Source organism: Haliotis cracherodii, unplaced genomic scaffold (genome assembly GCF_022045235.1).
Source record: "Haliotis cracherodii isolate W230 unplaced genomic scaffold, xgHalCrac1.p SCAF_23, whole genome shotgun sequence".
Taxonomy (NCBI): domain Eukaryota; kingdom Metazoa; phylum Mollusca; class Gastropoda; order Lepetellida; family Haliotidae; genus Haliotis; species Haliotis cracherodii.
In genome coordinates, this window is record NW_027266279.1 from 13430473 (window position 1) to 13450342 (window position 19870).

At 42.9% G+C, this 19870-nt stretch overlaps 1 protein-coding gene across 2 annotated transcripts in view; it reads left to right on the forward strand.

Annotated features, from left to right (window-relative positions):
* Nucleotides 1–4491: 4491 nt before the first annotated feature.
* LOC139471716 (neuroglobin-like) overlaps nucleotides 4492–19870 on the forward strand; it is a 46959-nt gene continuing 31580 nt past the window's right edge. For both annotated transcript variants that reach the window (XR_011653861.1, XM_071254193.1), the window contains exon 1: nucleotides 4492–6053. Coding sequence is in view for 1 of the 2 variants with exons in the window: in XM_071254193.1 (XP_071110294.1) it covers nucleotides 5863–6053 (191 nt within the window). In the remaining variant the exon portion in view is untranslated. The remainder of the gene's footprint in view (nucleotides 6054–19870) is intronic.

Genomic DNA, 19870 nt, shown 5'->3' on the forward strand with positions numbered 1-19870 from the left:
CTAAATTGACTTTGAAACCGATCCCGCAGCGTATTGCCATATTGCCAATTATAAAAACTGCAATAGACGTGCCACTGTTGCATTACTATGAAGAGACTATCCTACGTGCTTTTACTTGGAGATTTCTAGGAGGTTCCGGGGCATGTCAGTATTGAGAGGACGCAGTTTGCCCACTCGTCTAAAGAACCTGGAATCCATGTGCAAATTTGCATCTCTCAGTCGTGTGAAACCCCGGACTTGAATCCCACATTCACACTATACCCGTGCTGTTTTCATCAAAGTGTTTGTTTGTTTGTTTGCTTGTTTAACGCCGCACTCATCAATATTCTAGCTATATGACGGCGGTCTGTAAAATAATCGAGTCTGGACAAGATAATCCAGTGATTTACATCATGAGCATCGATCCACGCAATTGGGATCGATGACATGTATCAACCAAGTCAGCGAGCCTGACCACCCGATCCCGTTAGTCGCCTCTTACAACAAGCATAGTCGCTTTTTACGGCAAATATTGGTTGCTGAAGATCTATTCTACCCCGAATCTTCACGGGTCTCATCAAAGTGCAAACGTCTGAGACCTGTACCACATCGGCTTTGCTGTTCATCCACTTTAAGCTGAAATGTGCCCCACTTGGCCACGCCAGAAACTTATGATTGTGGGTTCGAATCCCGGTTCGCCCCGATTATGTTTCTAGGTTTGTCAGCACCATACCCGTGCTCGTGGGTTTCACCGAGGTGGTAAAACGTCCAAGACCTGCATCACTTCGGGCTTTCCTCCCACATTAAGCTGACACGCCGCGATATAACTGGAATAATGTTAAAAGCGGCATTAAACCCAACTCACTCACTCATTGTTGCCTGAAGCAACACAGCAGAACACCTGACGTTCGGAGGCGGTCTTAAACCATTCGAGTCTTGACCAGACAATCCAGTGACACCATAGCGCGTTTACTGTTTTTCTCATAGATCGTGTTTATTGACCACCTGTATTTTAAACATAACTGGAAGTGTTGCTTTGCGAACCCATATTCTTGAACTGCAAAACCTTATTAAACCGGACAGTACCGTCCTATTGAAACAAACATCCGCATTAAAGAAGTGATAATACATAGTGTGCTGTATTTCCAGGCCACACAGGGACATGCTTATCAGTATTGGAAATGTGACGGGAGTTAAAGGGGGTCTTACACTACACTGACACATACACATACACAAGTCATATTGACGTGTTCAGAAAGTCAATGAGAGCTTAAAGCCATGACATGAATGGTTTATAATAGAAATGTATTGCATAATGATTTATAATATAAATGCAATGCATAACTATTTATTATCGAAATTTAATGCATAATGTGTATACTTATTGCCCACATTATCCATTATGTGCATGCATAACCCACACAGTAAAGAATGCACAATGCGCTACATAATTTCATCTATCAACGGATCAGTGTGCACTTCATTTTCATTCTTAGCTAGTGAATATACAAACCTATCTGCCTGTGAGGCGCAAGGCTAACATAACCGTCTCATCCAACCGAATTACAAGACAGGAAACCCGTGAAGATACCGGGGTAGAATAGGTCTTCAGCAACCCATGCTTGCCGTAAAAGGCGACTATGCTTGTCGTAAAAGGCGACTAACGGGATCGGGTGATCAGGCTCGCTGACTTGGTTGATACATGTCATCGATCCCAATTACGTGAATCGATGCTCATGATGTCGATCACTGGACTGTCTGGTCCAGACTCGATTATTTAGAGACCGCCGTCATATAGCTGGAATATTGCTGAGTGCGGCGTTAAACAACAAACCAACCAACCAACAAGACAGGATGACACGAGCTATCCGGATAAACACAGCACACAAGCATATGTTTAATTGATGATGCAAACCTGATGCCTCGGTTTTATCTGTTGACGGGGAAAAGTTGGACCATGAAGGAAACTTGAGAATAAGGAAAACGTTTACTGACCAGCAATCCATACATGTGTCATGCTTGTTAAGGAAAGTTTTGCCATTAGGTTCGAAATCTATATGGCTCCCCTATATGGAAAGGGCGTGCCAGTTGTATTTACTTTCAAGAAAATTGCGAAATTTCCTCCATCTCGTGGGGTATGTTTATTTCTGTCATAATTTTGGACCGACCATTTGATATTCTTGAGGTGTATGTGTGAGTGTGTGTGTGTGTGGGGGGGGGTGGGGGGGTGGGGGGGGGGGTGTGAGTGTGTGTGTGTGTGTGTGGGGGGGGGGGGGGGTCGGCGTTAAATTTATAAGACTGATTGTTTGAAAGAAACACACCTTCACACAAAGATATTTTCGTCAGATGCTGCAAATTCTTCTTATTTCAACATTTTGAAAATTAAATATCTTTTGCAAGTATTTTCGGGGACAATTTATTTTGTTCGATATAAAAACGAACACCCCCTACTCCGAATGTCTCCGAATGTCCCTAACGTAATGCAATTTGACAGAACCGCACTTTGACGTCAAGTCCTGTGTTCTCATTTTAGTAAAATTAATATATTCTACTTAAAACTAAATGAGAATTATTCGGAACTTGTATTCCTACAGTTTTTCTAGTTAACATAGTCTGCTTTTGTCCCTTTATTATAAATGTAAAAGACTAAAGACTTTAAATAAGGTCAAAACCTGTTGTTATAGACCCGAAAAAAGGAATATGGACAAGGTAATAGAAAGTCTAAGTGGGGTGGGGGGGAGACGTAGAGTACAGTTTTTTGTTCCTTTTTCATAAAAAAATAAATGCTTTTTTTTCTCAACATGAAATGCATCATTCTTGATTCGTACAAACAATGATAAAGTCGTCGACATAAAACAAACAAACAAACAAACAAGTCTTCCCATATGCGGACACGTTTCAAGATTCTCGTGAATGTGGATCAGCTGCAGCTTACACACTAAGACTTTCCGCCTTGATCAAGTGTTTTTGTTGTCAACTAAAATATGATAGCATGTGGTGTTACCATATTAATAATTGTAATAGTCCATAGTTCGGCTTCCCTGCTGCCATGACAACGCCGGGGACACAGATAGGATAATGCTGCGCAATGCAGATGCGGTATCAACGCGTTACTGTAGCGGAACTAATGCTTTAAAATGATGGAATTAAAGCGATTATTAAGCCATGATTGGGGGGAATCTGGTTATCGAATTCGGAATTGCGGATCCTTGTAGCTAAGGGACACAACTCTGTATAGCCATTTGTTGCGTTTTCGGGAGCTTTATCATCCGCGGACCCTACCGAAGGGAGATAGTTTTCACCGGTGAACGGACAGGGTATAAATCAAACGATTTTTATGGTAATATTATATACCCACCATCAAAAGAAACGCGAACCATAGAAACATAGAGGAAGGAGTTTGTACGTTAAGAAGAGATGTTTCCAATGTGTACCACTGAATGAGAAAACTATCCATCAGTCAAGTGTTACCACAGCGTGCCTTTTTTCTTATCACGGCATGCTGCACGTGATTTACAAACTTTACTCGCTGATCCTGCACGAGACAAATGTTGCATCTCGAGTCATGGATCTATGACGTCACATGTGATGCGTTCATGGGCGTTCATGAGTTCAGACAACATACCAATATGTTCGTTAGTGCATCGAACCAATCTAATATCTCTTGAATATGAGTAATTATTCATATATTAACCAACATATTTGGTATTCGCGTTTGTTTCATAATAGTAACAGAAATATAGAAGTTAATATAATCCAGAGAATCCAGTGATCGACATCATGAGCATCGATCCACGCAAGTGGGACTTCAAATGATTAAAGAAATGGTTTTGTGGCTTTTTAAAAAAATAGTTAAAATTCAAAATCTACCTCCCACATGAAGTACCTTTTACCTCGTCGCCAGACCGCCTCCGTGGTCTAGTGGTAGAGCGTCCGCCAGGAGAGCGGGAGGTCCGGGGTTCGATCCCAGACCGCGTCATACCAAAAGACGTTAAAGGATGGTACTTGTTGTTACCCTGTCTGGCGCTCGGCATTAAGGGGCTAATACAAGGACTGGTCGGCTCGGAGTCAGTATACTGAGTCTGAGTGGGTTATTCATGTTAAACTGCGGCATGGTATCTCAGTGAGCTAGCACTATAAATCGGCATCAGTCCGGACTAATACAAGCAGCCACACACACACGTACATGCACTTCGCTATATAAGTGCAATAATCTTGGACGCGACGTTAAACCCCATTTCACCTCACCTCACCTAGGCGCCAACATGCACCAGCTGTGCTGCCGGAGTGGCATATGTGGCACCCCATCACGTCGTCAGGTCTAGTTAGTCGTTACTACAGCGCAAGCGTCAACCTGACATTTTCATAATCATCATACTGTAGTCATATCAACTATAGCCCCAGTGTCTGTTTCACCCAAACCAGTGGCCAACCCTAGATCAATACAACACCGCGTTGCGTTTAGCGGCAGAGAAGCTGGCTTTCACTGAGCATTCGTTCGAAGGGCTCACAAACAGGCAGTGTTCCACGTTGCCTGAGCACGTGTCGAAGGTGAAGTGCTGTATATTCAGCGTCTACAGGAAAGAGGACCGTAAACGCGTGTGCTCTGTCAGTAAACACACGTTGCATCAATGAAGACGCTGTTTGCACATAATCTTCACGGAAGTTGAATATATTTTTTTTTAATTCGGGATAATTACCATCTCTGTGTTAATGAAAATTCCAGAACTGTTTGAATTTTAGAAAGTGGAGGATTATTTAATAGATGCTGGTGGAAACCACGAACGAAACAGGATATATATATGTGCGTGACTTCCTCCAACAAACCAGCGAGGTCACTTAGTGGTAAAATATATCATGTACAATCGGGAATTTATAAGTACTTGATAAACATTGATATGATCTACAGTTCAGATCGATCAAGATCACAGTGATTTGGACCCATCCCATTGACTTCTTCGTACGGAACCGGAGTGCTGTTCTGTTTTATATCCAACACACAGATTCCGCGTATTCTGTCGTACACATCACCTCGATGCCTCTTTCATACAGCTGCTGCTACGGAAGAGCCTGATATTCGCATCCACATCAACAGCTGCTGCTGCTGTTTCGGGCTCAACAGATTGAGATGATGATGTACCAATACTCCTTCCGAATTCAATACTTGACGGGATGATTCATAACAGATAACTTGTTCAAGTCACTGCCGGTTTTGGATATTTTTCGTGAATATTGAGTGATTTTCAAGGTCTGTGTGGATCTCAGTCATTTATCAGTTGGAAGAAAGTTTCTGGAAGTTTTACAGAGGAAGACACAGTTAATTGTCGGTGCTCTCCACATTGTCCACGACACGAACACAGTCCACAAAACATGCAGTTTGATGCCGGTTTAAAAAAATATTTTGAAACAAATGTGAATTTTTTCAAACTTCATACAGCACATTACTATTACTTTTGAAAAAAACATCGCGTAACATGGGCCGTTAATGCTTAAACTTTTGAAAATTGTCATAATTATATTGAAAAATGGTAATCTCAACGGAAGATGAAGCAGTGCAATTTATCAATATTTATGCAACGTGAAACTAACATTACTCACTGAAATATTCGACTGTTCACACAACTTCAAGGATTTTTGTTTTATCATCGATTTTTCTTCAAGGCTATATACACCCGGGATCATAAACGGGAATCCATTTATAACCAAGCCTGTTCTCGGCAAAGGTTGTCCTATCGCTATGTTCAAAAGACAACACTGACAACTTAAGGAAGTGAACTTCTCAGCCGAACCTCTGTTGAAGCTGAACGTCTGTTGTTACTGAGGTGATAGTTTCGAATCGATTTCGGCGATTTAAAGCGGCTCTCCGCCCTATCTAGAGACGCCATGGGCGCTAACAACGTCAAACAGAATGGCGGCCAGCATTCCAACAAGGCGATCAGCAGTGACAGGATGAGAAACTCTATTGAAGACGAGCCCGTCTTGAATCTTAGTGAGGAGCACAAGGAACTTCTGAAGGAGACGTGGATAACTCTTAAAGGAGATATCTCGAAGGTTGGGGTTATCACTTTTATGAAGTAAGTACTATTTCATTTCTGACCTTGTGTTTTGGATGGGGTTGAACTCTTACTTATAAGGTGCATTTCTTGTTGACGTTATTGCTTAGAACACGGGATGGAAATAACAATAGAAAAGGTACCCCCATACTGCTCATGATGATCTGATCTTCTCCAGACACACTTTCAACAGTACTGAGGCCTTTGATGTTTCATAGTGTTATATTGAATCTGCACGTTAACAACTGCATAAACTCTTCATATTGCAGACCCGTGAAGATTCCGGGGTAGAATAGGTCTTCAGCATCCCATGCTTGCCGTATAAGGCGACTATGCTTGTCGTAAGAGGCGACTAACGGGATCTGGTGGTCAGACTCGCAGTCTTGGCTGATGTATGTCATCGTTTTATACCATCGATCATCATGATGTCAATCACTGGATTGTCTGGTCCAGACTCGATTGTGTACAGACCGCCGTCATATAGCTGGAATATTGCTGAGTGCGGCGTTAAACAACAAACGAAACCAACAAAAATCTAATGCAACAAGTTTCTTTGGCTATCGTTTTACACTGTCGTGACGATGTGACCGAAAACACGATTTCATACGAGTCTCATTTCGGTTAACACTCTCTGTTAATACATCAAGGGAAAGAGAACGGAAGTGTTATAGTCATAGCTTTCATATAACGGCTATTTCCTTTAAGGAAATATATCTTAATCAACTTATATCTGTAAATTTATATGAATATTCTTAAAGTAAATTCAATGTATATAATGCATTAGTGAACTAGTGGTTCAAACGACGCTCGTCACGCCGAAGATCGGGGTTCGATTCCCCAAATGAATACAGTGCGTCATGATATGGTTGAAAAAATGTTTGACACCCTTCTGACTAGATCGACCCTGGGTCTTAATTCCGTGTGACAACTCAGTGCTTTATCCACTAGACTTGTCACGACGTAAAGCTTCAGATTGATTTCACAATCTGTCCGTCAAGCTTTCATTAATCCATCACAGTATCGTATCAATTTCAATATTAATGTCACAACACATTTTATTGGTATTCATCAGCCTCAAATCCTTTTATCAATAGCATGTCCGTTCTCCTGTGAACAATATCGCCCTTCTGTGAGTGAGTTGGGTTTAAAGCCGCTTGTTACAGTATTCCAGTCATATTGCGGCGTGTCAGCTTAATGTGGAAGAAAAGCCCGAAATGATGCAGGTCTCAGACGTTTACCACTTCGGTAAAACCCACGAGCATGGGTATGGTGCTGACAAACCTAGAAACATAATCGGGGCGAACCGGGATTCGAACCAACAACCATAGGTTCCTGGCGTGCCCAAGGGACGCAACTCTGCACAGCGAATCGCGGCGCCTTCGCCATTCAGTAGTGTGCGCGGATTATAAATCTATTTGAAACGTCACAACAGTTGTTTCCCTTGGCTACAAGGATCCGCTTGTACTAATTCGAATTTCAGACTCTCCACAATGATGACCATAGCTTGCTTAGTGCCATACCCATGGTCCTGGGTTTTGCGAAAGTCGCAATACAACATCTACAACATGCGACATTTTGGTAATAGAATTTAATGTTCGAAGCGTAGTTAATACAAACGACAAAAACAATGAATTAATCATAAACAATCTATGTTAAAAACAGGGTCTATTTTACGATTCCGACCATATCAATATCATGATTGTATGTGTTTGTGAATCCCTGTCAAATTGTGACTTAACCAGGTGTTCGCGATAATTTTAGCATATCCTGTCTCACAGGTGGCACATGTCACAAACACATGCAATGGCATGTCAATTGTTCAGCTACCCAGCCATCCTTAAGCCCAACCAACTCATTCATCTTCCTTGTGAACGTGTTTCCTTCCCGCAGTGTAAAATCTCCTTATCTCGGGTCAGTAGAGATTGCACCATGTCTGACTTAATTAATAAAGAGCATGCTGAAACCATCCAGAAGGGAAGCGATGTGCAGATGCTCGCCCGCATCAAACGTCCGAGATGATGAGTGAAAAAGTGAATTTTGCTCGGCACAGCGTTGCAGTATTCGCGAACCCAGCGGGAACAAGTTCGTTTATTGTTTCCAATAACCCTACAGCTTTCTTGCATAATGTCACGAAATTCCTCCCATAGCAGAATTAATTAAAATCAGATGATTCAGATTATTTTAAAGTGACGCGAGCGATGGCCTGAAAAAATATGACCGACAAAACGTTTATAAGCATAAGAAGTCTGAAGAAAGTTTGAATGCGTTGAATTTCTAGGAGACAGTTTATAATTACATTTTAAGAAAAACGACAGAACCCTTAGTCCAAAAAGTGAGTGACTGTGTTGAGTTTAACGCCGCTTTTAACAGTATTCCAGTTATATCACGGCGTTAGTCCAAGAAAGAAAGTCCACTGTCCGATTCCGACTATATCATGTGTTTATGAATCACTATCAAATAATGACACCAGGTGTTCGCGAAAAGGAAAGCGTATCCTGCCCCACTTGTGGCACCCATCACAAACACATGCAAAGGCAAGTTAATTGTTCACCTGAAAAAGGACTGTAGCATATCGTCAAAATGGGGAATTTTATCAAAAATCCATTTCCTCACTGATGCATCATTGTCTAACATTGCATCTTCATTCAACAGTCGGGAGGGGCCAAAACAGGTCTTAGGTGGATGTTCCCGATATGCAAATATCAGTGAGGTGGTGAGGTGAAATAGGGTTTGACGTCGAGTTCAAGATCACTGTACTTATATCACCACGTGCATGTGTTTGCGTGCGTGCATGTGCGTTTCTGGACCGCTGGTACTTGTCCAGACTTATACCGGGTTTGTAGCGCTATCCCACTGAGGTAACATGCCGCAGTTTGACATGGATACCTTACTCAGACACAGTATCGTGGTTATTTCCTTCTGTCTTCTTATATCATTCCCCAAGCTCAAACATGTAAAATATCGACAGTTGTTCCTGTGGAAACTTACTTTAGCGGGTTGTTTCTCTCACATGTCAGTCTACACATGCCGCCCTCATCACCTGGTATGCCAAATCATTTGTTTGTCTCACGAGGTTCGACAGCAATACTAGCTGCACCCCCGTGTTCGGTGCATCTTTTCTGGCATTTGGTTGTACGACATTTCACAGATTTGGCACCAACTCAGTCAGATGTGGCATTCCGCTTCTTCTGTCCATATTTCTTATATAACGATACCTCCTAGGACAAACAGTACACCATCAGGCGGAAATAGTTAGCTAACATCGCCACATCTTCAGACGCAAAGTGTTGATGCTTTCACGTTTTGGTATAGCCAGACCGTCAGACGCAAAGTGTTGATGCTTTCACGTTTTGGTATAGCCAGACCTTCACACGCAAAGTGTTGATGCTTTCACGTTTTGGTATAGCCAGACCGTCAGACGCAAAGTGTTGATGCTTTCACGTTTTGGTATAGCCAGACCGTCAGACGCAAAGTGTTGATGCTTTCACGTTTTGGTATAGCCAGACCTTCACACGCAAAGTGTTGATGCTTTCACGTTTTGGTATAGCCAGACCGTCAGACGCAAAGTGTTGATGCTTTCATGTTTTGGTATAGCCAGACCGTCAGACGCAAAGTGTTGATGCTTTCACGTTTTGGTATAGCCAGACCGTCAGACGCAAAGTGTTGATGCTTTCATGTTTTGATATAGCCAGACCGTCAGACGCAAAGAGATAATGAGTGAGTGAGTGAGTGAGTGAGTATGGCTTTACGCCGCTTTTAGCAATATTCCAGCAATATCACGGCGAGGGACACCAGAAATGGGCTTCACACATTGTACCCATGTCGGGAATCGAACCCGGGTCTTCGGCCTGACGAGCGAACGCTTTAACCACTAGGCTACCCGACCGCCCCCAAAGAGATAATGAGTCATGTACCGCAAAACATTAATGCTTCATATATATTATAGTACTATATACCTTCTAGTGCAAAGAGAGGGCACCGGTGGCCCAGTCGCCTAAGGCGCCGCAATTCGCTGTGCAGAGTTGGGCAGGCCCGAAGCCTATGGTTGTGGATTCGAATCCCGGTTCGCCCCGATTATGTTTCTAGGTTTGTCAGCACCATATTTGTGCTCGTGGGGTTTACCGAAGTGGTAAACGTCTGAAACCTGCATCATTTCGGGCTTTCCTCCCACATTAAGCTGACACGCCGTGATATAACTGGAATACTGTTAAAAGCGGCGTTAAACTCACTCTTGTGTTTATGTTTCTTGTTGCTTCATACCATCAAGTGCAAAGATGTTTTATATTACTAGACCATTAGACGCAAAGAATTTTTATATCTAATATAGCAATACCTTCCGACGCAAAATATTGATGTTTCATAAAACTATATACCATCTAGTGCAAAGAGTTATAAATTTAATATAGCCATGCATGTCCATTCAGACGTAAAATGTTGATGTTTTTTCCGTAATCATACCTTCAAACGCCTAGAGTTTCTATCAATTGACATGCACCAACCAAGTCAGCGATCCTGACCACCCAATCCCGTTAGTTGCCTTTTACAGGCATAGTCGCCTCTTAAGGCAAGCATGTGTTGCTGAAGACCTCTTCTAACCCGGATCTTCACAAGTCTGTTCGATGTAAAGGTCATTCCAACGCACGATTCTCAGATGAATTGCCGCATATTCATATTTATCTACATCTTAAATCATTTCTATGTTGACTTTGATAGACATTTTCGAGTTGGAAGAACATAAATACGTGGCACTTTAAATGGTTAACAAGGTATTTTATTTCATAAATAAAAGAAGTTCTCTACCATAAAAAAGTGCCATCTATTCATTCCATGTTATTCCCACATGTTGTCATTATTGGAATCGTGTATATTTCTTTAGGCATATATATATTTATATCGCTGTTTACAGAAGGTTAAGTTTGTTTACACCACTGCTTTGGTCTTTTAATGTAGCGTGCATGCCATTCCTTAGCAGAAAAAAACGAAAGATTGACTTTCATCACCACGACCAAGTAACCTTTAAATGCGTTCGTCTCCCAGAGCACATATGCAATCAAATAGCAATACTATACATATATCTTTAAATAAGTGGGCTTGCAAGAGAGAGAGAGAGAGAGAGAGAGAGAGAGAGAGAGAGAGAGAGAGAGAGAGGGGCAACTCGTATGTTTCATGACATGTTTGCTTAAAGATTATGTTGATCCTTCAAACGACCAAGTTAAGTCCATGTATTGAGAGAGAGAGAGAGAGACACACACACACACACACACACACACACACACACACACACACACACACTGAGAGAGAGAAACGTCGACAGAAAGAGAGGCGTCGACACAGGCGTCCACAGAGAGGGTGAGAGGGGGAGGGTACAGCCCCTTTGAACAGTATTTCAGCTGCATCACGGCATGTCAGTTCTCATTACGACATGTCAGTTCTCAGAAAGAGAGAGAGAGAAAGGGAGAGAGAGAGAGAGAAAGAGAGAGTAAAAAAAAAAAGAGAGAGAGAGAGAGATAATCACCAGGCTACTTGTATGTTTCACGATATGATAGACAGAGATAAAGAGAGAATAACTGGCAAATCGGGATAATCCATAACTGCGCAACTGCGTCGTATGCACGGGCAATCAAATAAAATTATGTTCCGAAAAAACTATTTTTCGGCCCAATTTAAGTGACGAGTTTGGTTATATCCTGCGTTGATGTTTTATATTTACCGTTATAACGACCAAATCACTTTTGTCTTGAAGTGAAGATATTATCCATATTCTTTGGTGATTATATTTGAAATATATACAGATTTAGCAGTTTGTTCTCACGGCATTGTTGAATTGGGGAATAGGCACCAAAAAGATTTTATAGGTAATTACAGCACGTCTTGATGTAAAACACACATTTCTTCCTCAACAGGTGTAACTGTCCTCTGGAAATCGATTGACAAATGACCGAGAATATTATTTACTGAGAGAGTGAAAATGTCGGCAGGGGTTAGGATCTACGGGGAAATGTGCTTCCGGACATATATTTCTTAAATGTATGTGAAGCCGTTATTTTGGTACATTTTGCCGGACCCTGAACCGCCTTTTTTATGTGCTGCAGCTGGTTAATGGAGTAGGATCGTTTTTTCTGATGCAGTCAGTACTGTTAGATGTTGATCATATGGCGTGATCACGGTTACATGCTTGTCGGCCAAAGTTGATTTGATTAAAGTGAGTGAGGGAGTGAGTTGGGTTTAACGCCGCTTTTGACAGTATTCCAGTTATATCACAGCGTGTCAGCTTAATGTGGCAGGAAAGCCCGAAGTGATGCAGGTCTCAGACGTTTACCACTTCGGTGAAACCTACGAACACGGGTATGGTGCTGACAAACCTAGAAACATAATCGGGGCGGACCGGGATTCGAACACAATCATAGGTTTCTTGCGCAACTCTGCACAATCGCGGGGCCTTGGACGACTGGCCACCGTGCCTCCGATTTAATTTAAGATGTTAAATATAACGTCAACGCCAGAACATAGCCAGGCTCGCTTATCCGACGAAACATATTCCATGGGGCGTTAAAGGCAAAATATAGGTGTACATAATATGAATGGATCACGGAGAAAGCAGTGATGACACCTGGGCCCCCTTGTACAAAGCGATCTTAGTGCTACGACTATTGTAAGCCTATGTTGAAGTATGGTAGTTACGATCATCTTAGCGCTAAGATCCCTTTGTGCAAGTGGGCCCTGGTGCTCGCGAAAGGGAACGTCATCATGTTCGCATTGTATAGATTTTATGTATTTATTTATTGACAGGTATTATTAATAAGTTTCAACATTAAGAAAGGTTTGTTTGTAAAGGACTGCTGAAACGAAACTGATCTGAATGAAGATTTAAGAAGTGAAGACGCCATTATGACCACCCAATACCCTTTGGGATCTACATGTTGGTATACGCGATTAAGGGATTATCGTGCTAAGTTATTGACAGCAAGTATCACTAGGTACTCTAATGCTCGCTGACTTGGTTGATGCATGTCATCGTATACCAATTGCGTTGATCGATGCTCATGATGACCACCCAATACCCTTTGGGATCCACAGAGTAGAGCACATGTTGGTATATGCGATTAAGGGAATATCGTGTTATGTTATTGACAGCAATTATCACTAGGTACTCTAATGCTCGCTGACTTGGTTTATGCATGTCATCGTATACCAATTGCGTGGATCGATGCTCATGATGTCAATCACTGGATTGTCTGGTCCAGACCGCCACCATACAGCTGGAATTTTTGGGCGTTAAACAACAAACAAACAAACAATATGCTAATGCAACAAGAGTTTCATAACCCATAGTTTTACACTGTTGTGACCATGTGACCTAATATCGGTTAACACTTTGTGTTAATACATCAAATGAAAGCGGAGGGAAGTACACTCTCCTAAAAAAGAAACGCAACACCCAGTCTGAAAATGCGAGAAAACCCCAAGAAGGAAAATATTGACTGAAATACATTTTTTCTGATATGCACTTATACCATGTACACTGTTTATTAACGTAAGCGCCCAAACACACCAATTTCCGTGCACAAGGGCATTTTTGTTACTTTTATCATAGTGAGCAAAATTTTCACGTGGCCCATGCCAAAAGCTTCATGCACGTGCAATTCATGGAAAGAGCAGTAGAAGTATGGGTTTATAAAAGCACGTGTTGATTAGCGATTCACTCTGTCTTTTTCACCGAAAGACAAGGTCGAATATGCCACGGTTGAGTGCTGCAGACCGAAATATCGCCATTGGTCGTATTGAGGCCGGACAAAGCTTTGGAAGCGTTGCCCGGTACCTCAATGTTCATAAAACAACGATTTCCCAACTTTGGAGCCGATACGCCCAGTTTCATGCAACTGAAGATCGCCCCAGAAGTGGTAGGCCAAAGGTTACCACACCACCTCAGGATCGATTCATCCGGGTCACCCACCTACGTAATCGGCTAGCCACACCTACCGTCACTGCAACACAGGTGCCAGATTTGAGAAGAGTGTCCGCACAAACAATTAGGAACCGTCTACGAGAGGCCGGTCTACGTGCAAGAAGACCACTTATTGGACCTGTTTTACGCCACGAACATCGACGCCAATGACTCAGGGGGTGCACCAACCTTCAGATATGGACCCTCAGAAACTCGAGGCGCGTCTGATTTAGTGACGAATCACGTTTTCTCTTACAACGCCGTGACGGAAGACAGCGTGTCTATATAGAAGAGGAAACGAACGTTTTGCTCCGAACTGTGTTCGGCAGGTCGACAGATTTGGAGGAGCGGTCGTCATGGTGTGGGGAGCCATGTACTTACAACCAAAGATCAGACTTGGTGATCATTCGTGGTAATTTGACAGCCCAGCGTTATATCAATGACGTCTTACAGCCTCATCTTCTGCCGATTATCGACCAACAGAGGGAGCTCTATCAACACGACAACGCCCGGCCGCACACTGCTCATGAAACAGTGAATTTTCTCCAGAACTCTAACGTCAACGTGTTACCATGGCCGTCCCGATCACCAGACATCAACCCAATCGAACATCTTTGGGATTATCTGAACCGACGAGTACGTGCACGTACACCGCCGCCGCAGACGTTGGATGCACAAGCCGTTGCACTGCAGGAGTGGAGAGCAATCCCTCAGGAAACAACCCGGCGTCTAATCCGTTCTGTTCCTAGGAGGTGTAATGCTGTGATCGCAGCTCGTGGCGCTCATACGAGGTACTGAGAAAGACGCCCCCTTGCGTCAAGTCAATCTTAGTGGGAGAACTGTCAAAGTCTGGACTTAAACTTGTATAACTGTACTGCCACCATGCCAAATTTCATATTATTGTCTTCAATAATAAATGTGTTTTAATAACTTGAATATTGAGATAAACATCTTGAAAATATAGGGGTTGCGTTTCTTTTTTGAGAGAGTGTATTATTGTCATATAACAGTTTTAGGAACTATTTCTTAAGAAACTTATATCCGTCAATTAGTATGAATATTTTTAAAATAAATTCAATGCAGATAATGCATTAACTGACCGCCGCAAACAAGATAATTATTGTTTAACACATGTGGCTAGACTCACGGTCACTCCACGGCGAGACAGTGGTCCTCTATGCAAGTCTGCCCAGCCAGGCTGACACAAAGGGTCAATCCCTCAAAGAACCAGAGATTAGTGTGTTAACTCCACGTCACAGGGTCGGCACACATTGTCAGTCCGATTGAGATAATGGTCAGTTAAGCAATATGACAACCTAATTGAATATATAATTAAAAAATAATGACGAAATCGTCCATGATTACAACCGATAAACCGCTGACACCTTGGATGTTGTGAAAGATATTGAAATTCGTTATCTTCAGGTATGTAACTCAATATATTTAAGATTATAATATATAATATGGTGGTAGCAGAGACAAGAGAATAGTCTATATTATTGCCTCTGGTGGTAGCTGCTTCTACCGAATAAAAGCCACAACATCAGCAGCCATCTCTGTTTTTCAAGGTAGTAACAACCAAGAGACGTCCACGTCATCCAAAAAGACATCTACGTCATTATTATCACTTACGGAATACAGCGTCCATTGATTCAAGATATAAAGGGCGTTTTTCGGCGACTATCTAAAGCAATAATCGACTGCTGCAGGCGGTTTATCACGCCGAAGCTTTGTTTACACCTCGTGACGTTTGAGATTAATTTGAGCAGATAGCCTCACCACCATGTTTGTGTTGATAGATGAAGCGCGCAGATCTGGGCTGTGTATGTCAGTTTGGACATTAGTCACTTCTTGAAAGTTTCGTTATAAAGGAACTGCGAAGTAGGTGCAAGGAGTTTCTGAGTACTGAGATACTGAGTTCGGGCTCGTGCTTCATGACGACTCGGTTGGACAAGGAATTGAGAAATATGCCAGTTTGTTACAGTACGAAAGGGTAATGTTACGATGAGGACTTGACTGGTTGCAGTCAGGAACTTCTCTCTGCATGTACGTATGTGTGTGTGTGCGTGTTTGTGTGTTTTGTGTGTGTGTGTGTTTTGTTAGTGTTTTGTGTGTGTGTGTGTGTGTGTGTGTGTGTGTGTGTGTGTGTGTGTGTGTGTGTGTGTGTGTGTGTGTGTGTGTGTGTGTGTTGTGTGTGTGTGTCTGCTTGTTCTTGGGACTAATGTCAGCTTATAGTTCTAACCCACTGAGATGCCATGCTACATTCTAACATGAATACCCCACTCAGACTCCGAGCCGACCAGTCCTTGTTCTATCCCCTTTATACCTAGCGCCAGGCAGAGAAACAACAATTACCATCTTTTAACGTCTTTTGGTATGACGCGGACGGAAAACGAAGCCCCGACCTTCCGCTCTCCGGGCAGACATTCTATCCATTACACCACTGAGGCAATGGTAGCATCTTGGGTGTCCAAAGGTTTGGAATACCCATGAGGTAAAAAAACCGAAGCCCTGCCATTATGCCATTTGTCCAATCGAAAATAAGCACATTTCCGGAACTTGTCGCTGCGCGCTGCAATCAATCAGACATCTAGACATCTGGTATATTACACTTAACACGTTCATAGCCAGGTTTTTTAACTGGGCGTGTGATGCATTCATGTTTCTATTGCCTATTAAAGTGTACTTTTAGCTTTGTAAGAAATATGTCATTTAAATCTAAATTGAAAATACACTTCAAAAGTAAAATTCGCTTACATAAATCATAGAAACAGGCAGTGGAAATTACTCGTTGCTGGCAAAGTATTCGAAACACGCATATTGAGAACGGGTATGAGTTGGAGCATCACATGTCGTGATGAGAACTGAGATGCCGTGGTGAGAGCTGACATGCTGTGATGAGAATTCGAACTGACATGCCGTGATGAGAACTGACATGCCGTGATGAGAACTGACATGCCGTGGTGAAAACTGACATGACGTGATGCGAACTGACTTGTCGTGATGAGAACTGACATGCCGTGATGAGAACTGACATGCCGTGATGAGAACTTGCATGACGTGATGAGAACTGACATGACGTGATGAGAACTGACATGACGTGATGAGGACTGACATGACGTGATGAGGACTGGCATCACGTGATGAGAACTGACTTGTCGTGATGAGAACTGAAATGTCGTGATGAGAACTGACATGACGTGATGAGAACTGACATGACGTGATGAGAACTGACATGCCGTGATGAGAACTGACATGCTGTGATGAGAACTGACATGTCGTGATGAGAACTGACATGCTGTGATGAGAACTGACATGCCGTGATGAAAACTGACATGCCGTGATGAGAACTGACATGCCGTGATGAGAACTGACATGCCGTGATGAGAACTGACATGCCGTGATGATAACTGATATGCCGTGGTGAGAACTGACATGTCGTGCTGAGAACTGACATGCCGTGATGAGAACTGACATGCCGTGCTGAGAACTGGCATGCCGTGATGAGAACTGACATGTGATGAGAACTGACATGCTGTGATGAGAACTGACATGACGTGATGAGAACTGGCATGACGTGATGAGAACTGACATGCCGTGATGAGAACTGACATGTTGTGATGAGAACTGACATGTCTTGATGAGAACTGACATGCCATGATGAGAACTGACATGTCTTGATGCGAACTGACATGCCGTGATGAGAACTGACATGCCGTGATGAGAACTGGCATGCCGTGATGAGAACTGACATGCCGTGGTGAGAACTGACAAGTCGTGATGAGAACTGACATGCCGTGATGAGAACTGACATGCCGTGATGAGAACTGGCATGCCGTGATGAGAACTGACATGTGATGAGAACTGACATGACGTGATGAGAACTGACATGCCGTGATGAGAACTGACATGCCGTGGTGAGAACTGACATGCCGTGATGAGAACTGACTTGTCGTGATGAGAACTGACATGCTGTGATGAGAACTGACATGTCGTGATGAGAACTGACTTGTCGTGATGAGAACTGACATGCCGTGATGAGGACTGGCATCACGTGATGAGAACTGACATGTCGTGATGAGAACTGACATGTCGTGATGAGAACTGGCATGCCGTGATGAGAACTGACATGTCGTGATGAGAACTGGCATGTCGTGATGAGAACTGACATGACGTGATGAGGACTGACATGCCGTGCTGAGAACTGACATGCCGTGATGAGAACTGACATGTCGTGATGAGAACTGACATGCCGTGATGAGAACTGACATGCCCTGATGAGAACTGACATGCCGTGATGAGGACTGGCATCACGTGATGAGAACTGACATGTCGTGATGAGAACTGACATGCCGTGATGAGAACTGACATGCCGTGATGAGAACTGACATGCCGTGATGAGAACTGACATGCCCTGATGAGAACTGACATGCCGTGATGAGGACTGGCATCACGTGATGAGAACTGACATGCCCTGATGAGAACTGACATGCCGTGATGAGAACTGACATGCCGTGATGAGGACTGGCATCACGTGATGAGAACTGGCATGCCGTGGTGAGAACTGAAATGTCGTGATGAGAACTGACATGCCGTGATGAGAACTGACATGCCGTGATGAGAACTGACATGCTGTGATGAGAACTGACATGCCGTGATGAGAACTGACATGCCCTGATGAGAACTGACATGCCCTGATGAGAACTGACATGCCGTGGTAAGAACTGACATGCCGTGATGAGAACTGACATGCCGTGATGAGAACTGACATGCTGTGATGAGAACTGACATGTCGTGATGCAGCTGAAATACTGTTCAAAGCGGCTGTACCCTCCCCCTCTCTGTGGACGCCTCTGTGTCGACGCCCCTCTTTCTGTCGACGTTTCTCTCTCTCAGTCTGTGTGTGTGCGTGTCTCTCTTTCTCGAAATACATGCACTTAACTTGATCGTTTGAAGGATCAACATAATCTTTAAGCAAACATGTCATGAAACATACGGATTGCCCCTCTCTCTCTCTCTCTCTCTCTCTCTCTCTCTCTCAACGCCTATTTCTGTGTGTGTCTCTCTCTGTCGACGTCTATCTCTCTGTGTTTGACTCTCTCTCTCTCTCTCTCTCTCTCTCTCTCTCTCTCTCTCTCTCTCTTGACTTGTAAGCCCACTTATTCAAATATATTTGTATAGTATTGCTTTGTGAGACGAACGCATTTAAAGGTTACTTGGTCGTGGTGATGAAAGTCAATCTTTCGTTTTTTTCTGCTAAGGAATGGCATGCACGCTACATTAAAAGACCAATGCAGTGGTGCAAACAACTTAACCTTCTGTAAACAGCGATTTAAACATATATATACCAGTGTCAGCTAAAGATATATACACGATTCCAATAATGACAACATCCGGGAATAACATGGAATGAATACATGACACTTTTTATATTTGATAACTTCTTTTATTTATGGAATAAAATACCCAATGCTTGTTTACCATTAAAAGTGCCACGTATTCATATTCTCCCAACTTGAAAATGCCTATCAAAGTCAACATGGAAATGATTTAAGATGTAAATAAATATGATCATGCGGCAATTCATCTGAGAAATATGCATCGGAATGACTTTTACATCTCTACGGGCGGACGCTCTACCACTAGACCACGGAGGCGGTCTCTGTCCGCTTCTGAGCGGGGTTTGGGTGGGTCTCTGTTAATCATTCCGTCTCAGAAACTCCCCGCGGTTCGAAGAGGCACGGTTCCTGAAACTTTCAAAAGCTTTTGGATATACAAAACGGTTCTGGAGATTGAAGAATGATGAAGACATCATCTTGCTGAATGACATTCGGGAAAAGGTCCCAAGTGAATGAGTCTTATTTCTCGGCGATTTGAACAGTATTCTAGTTAT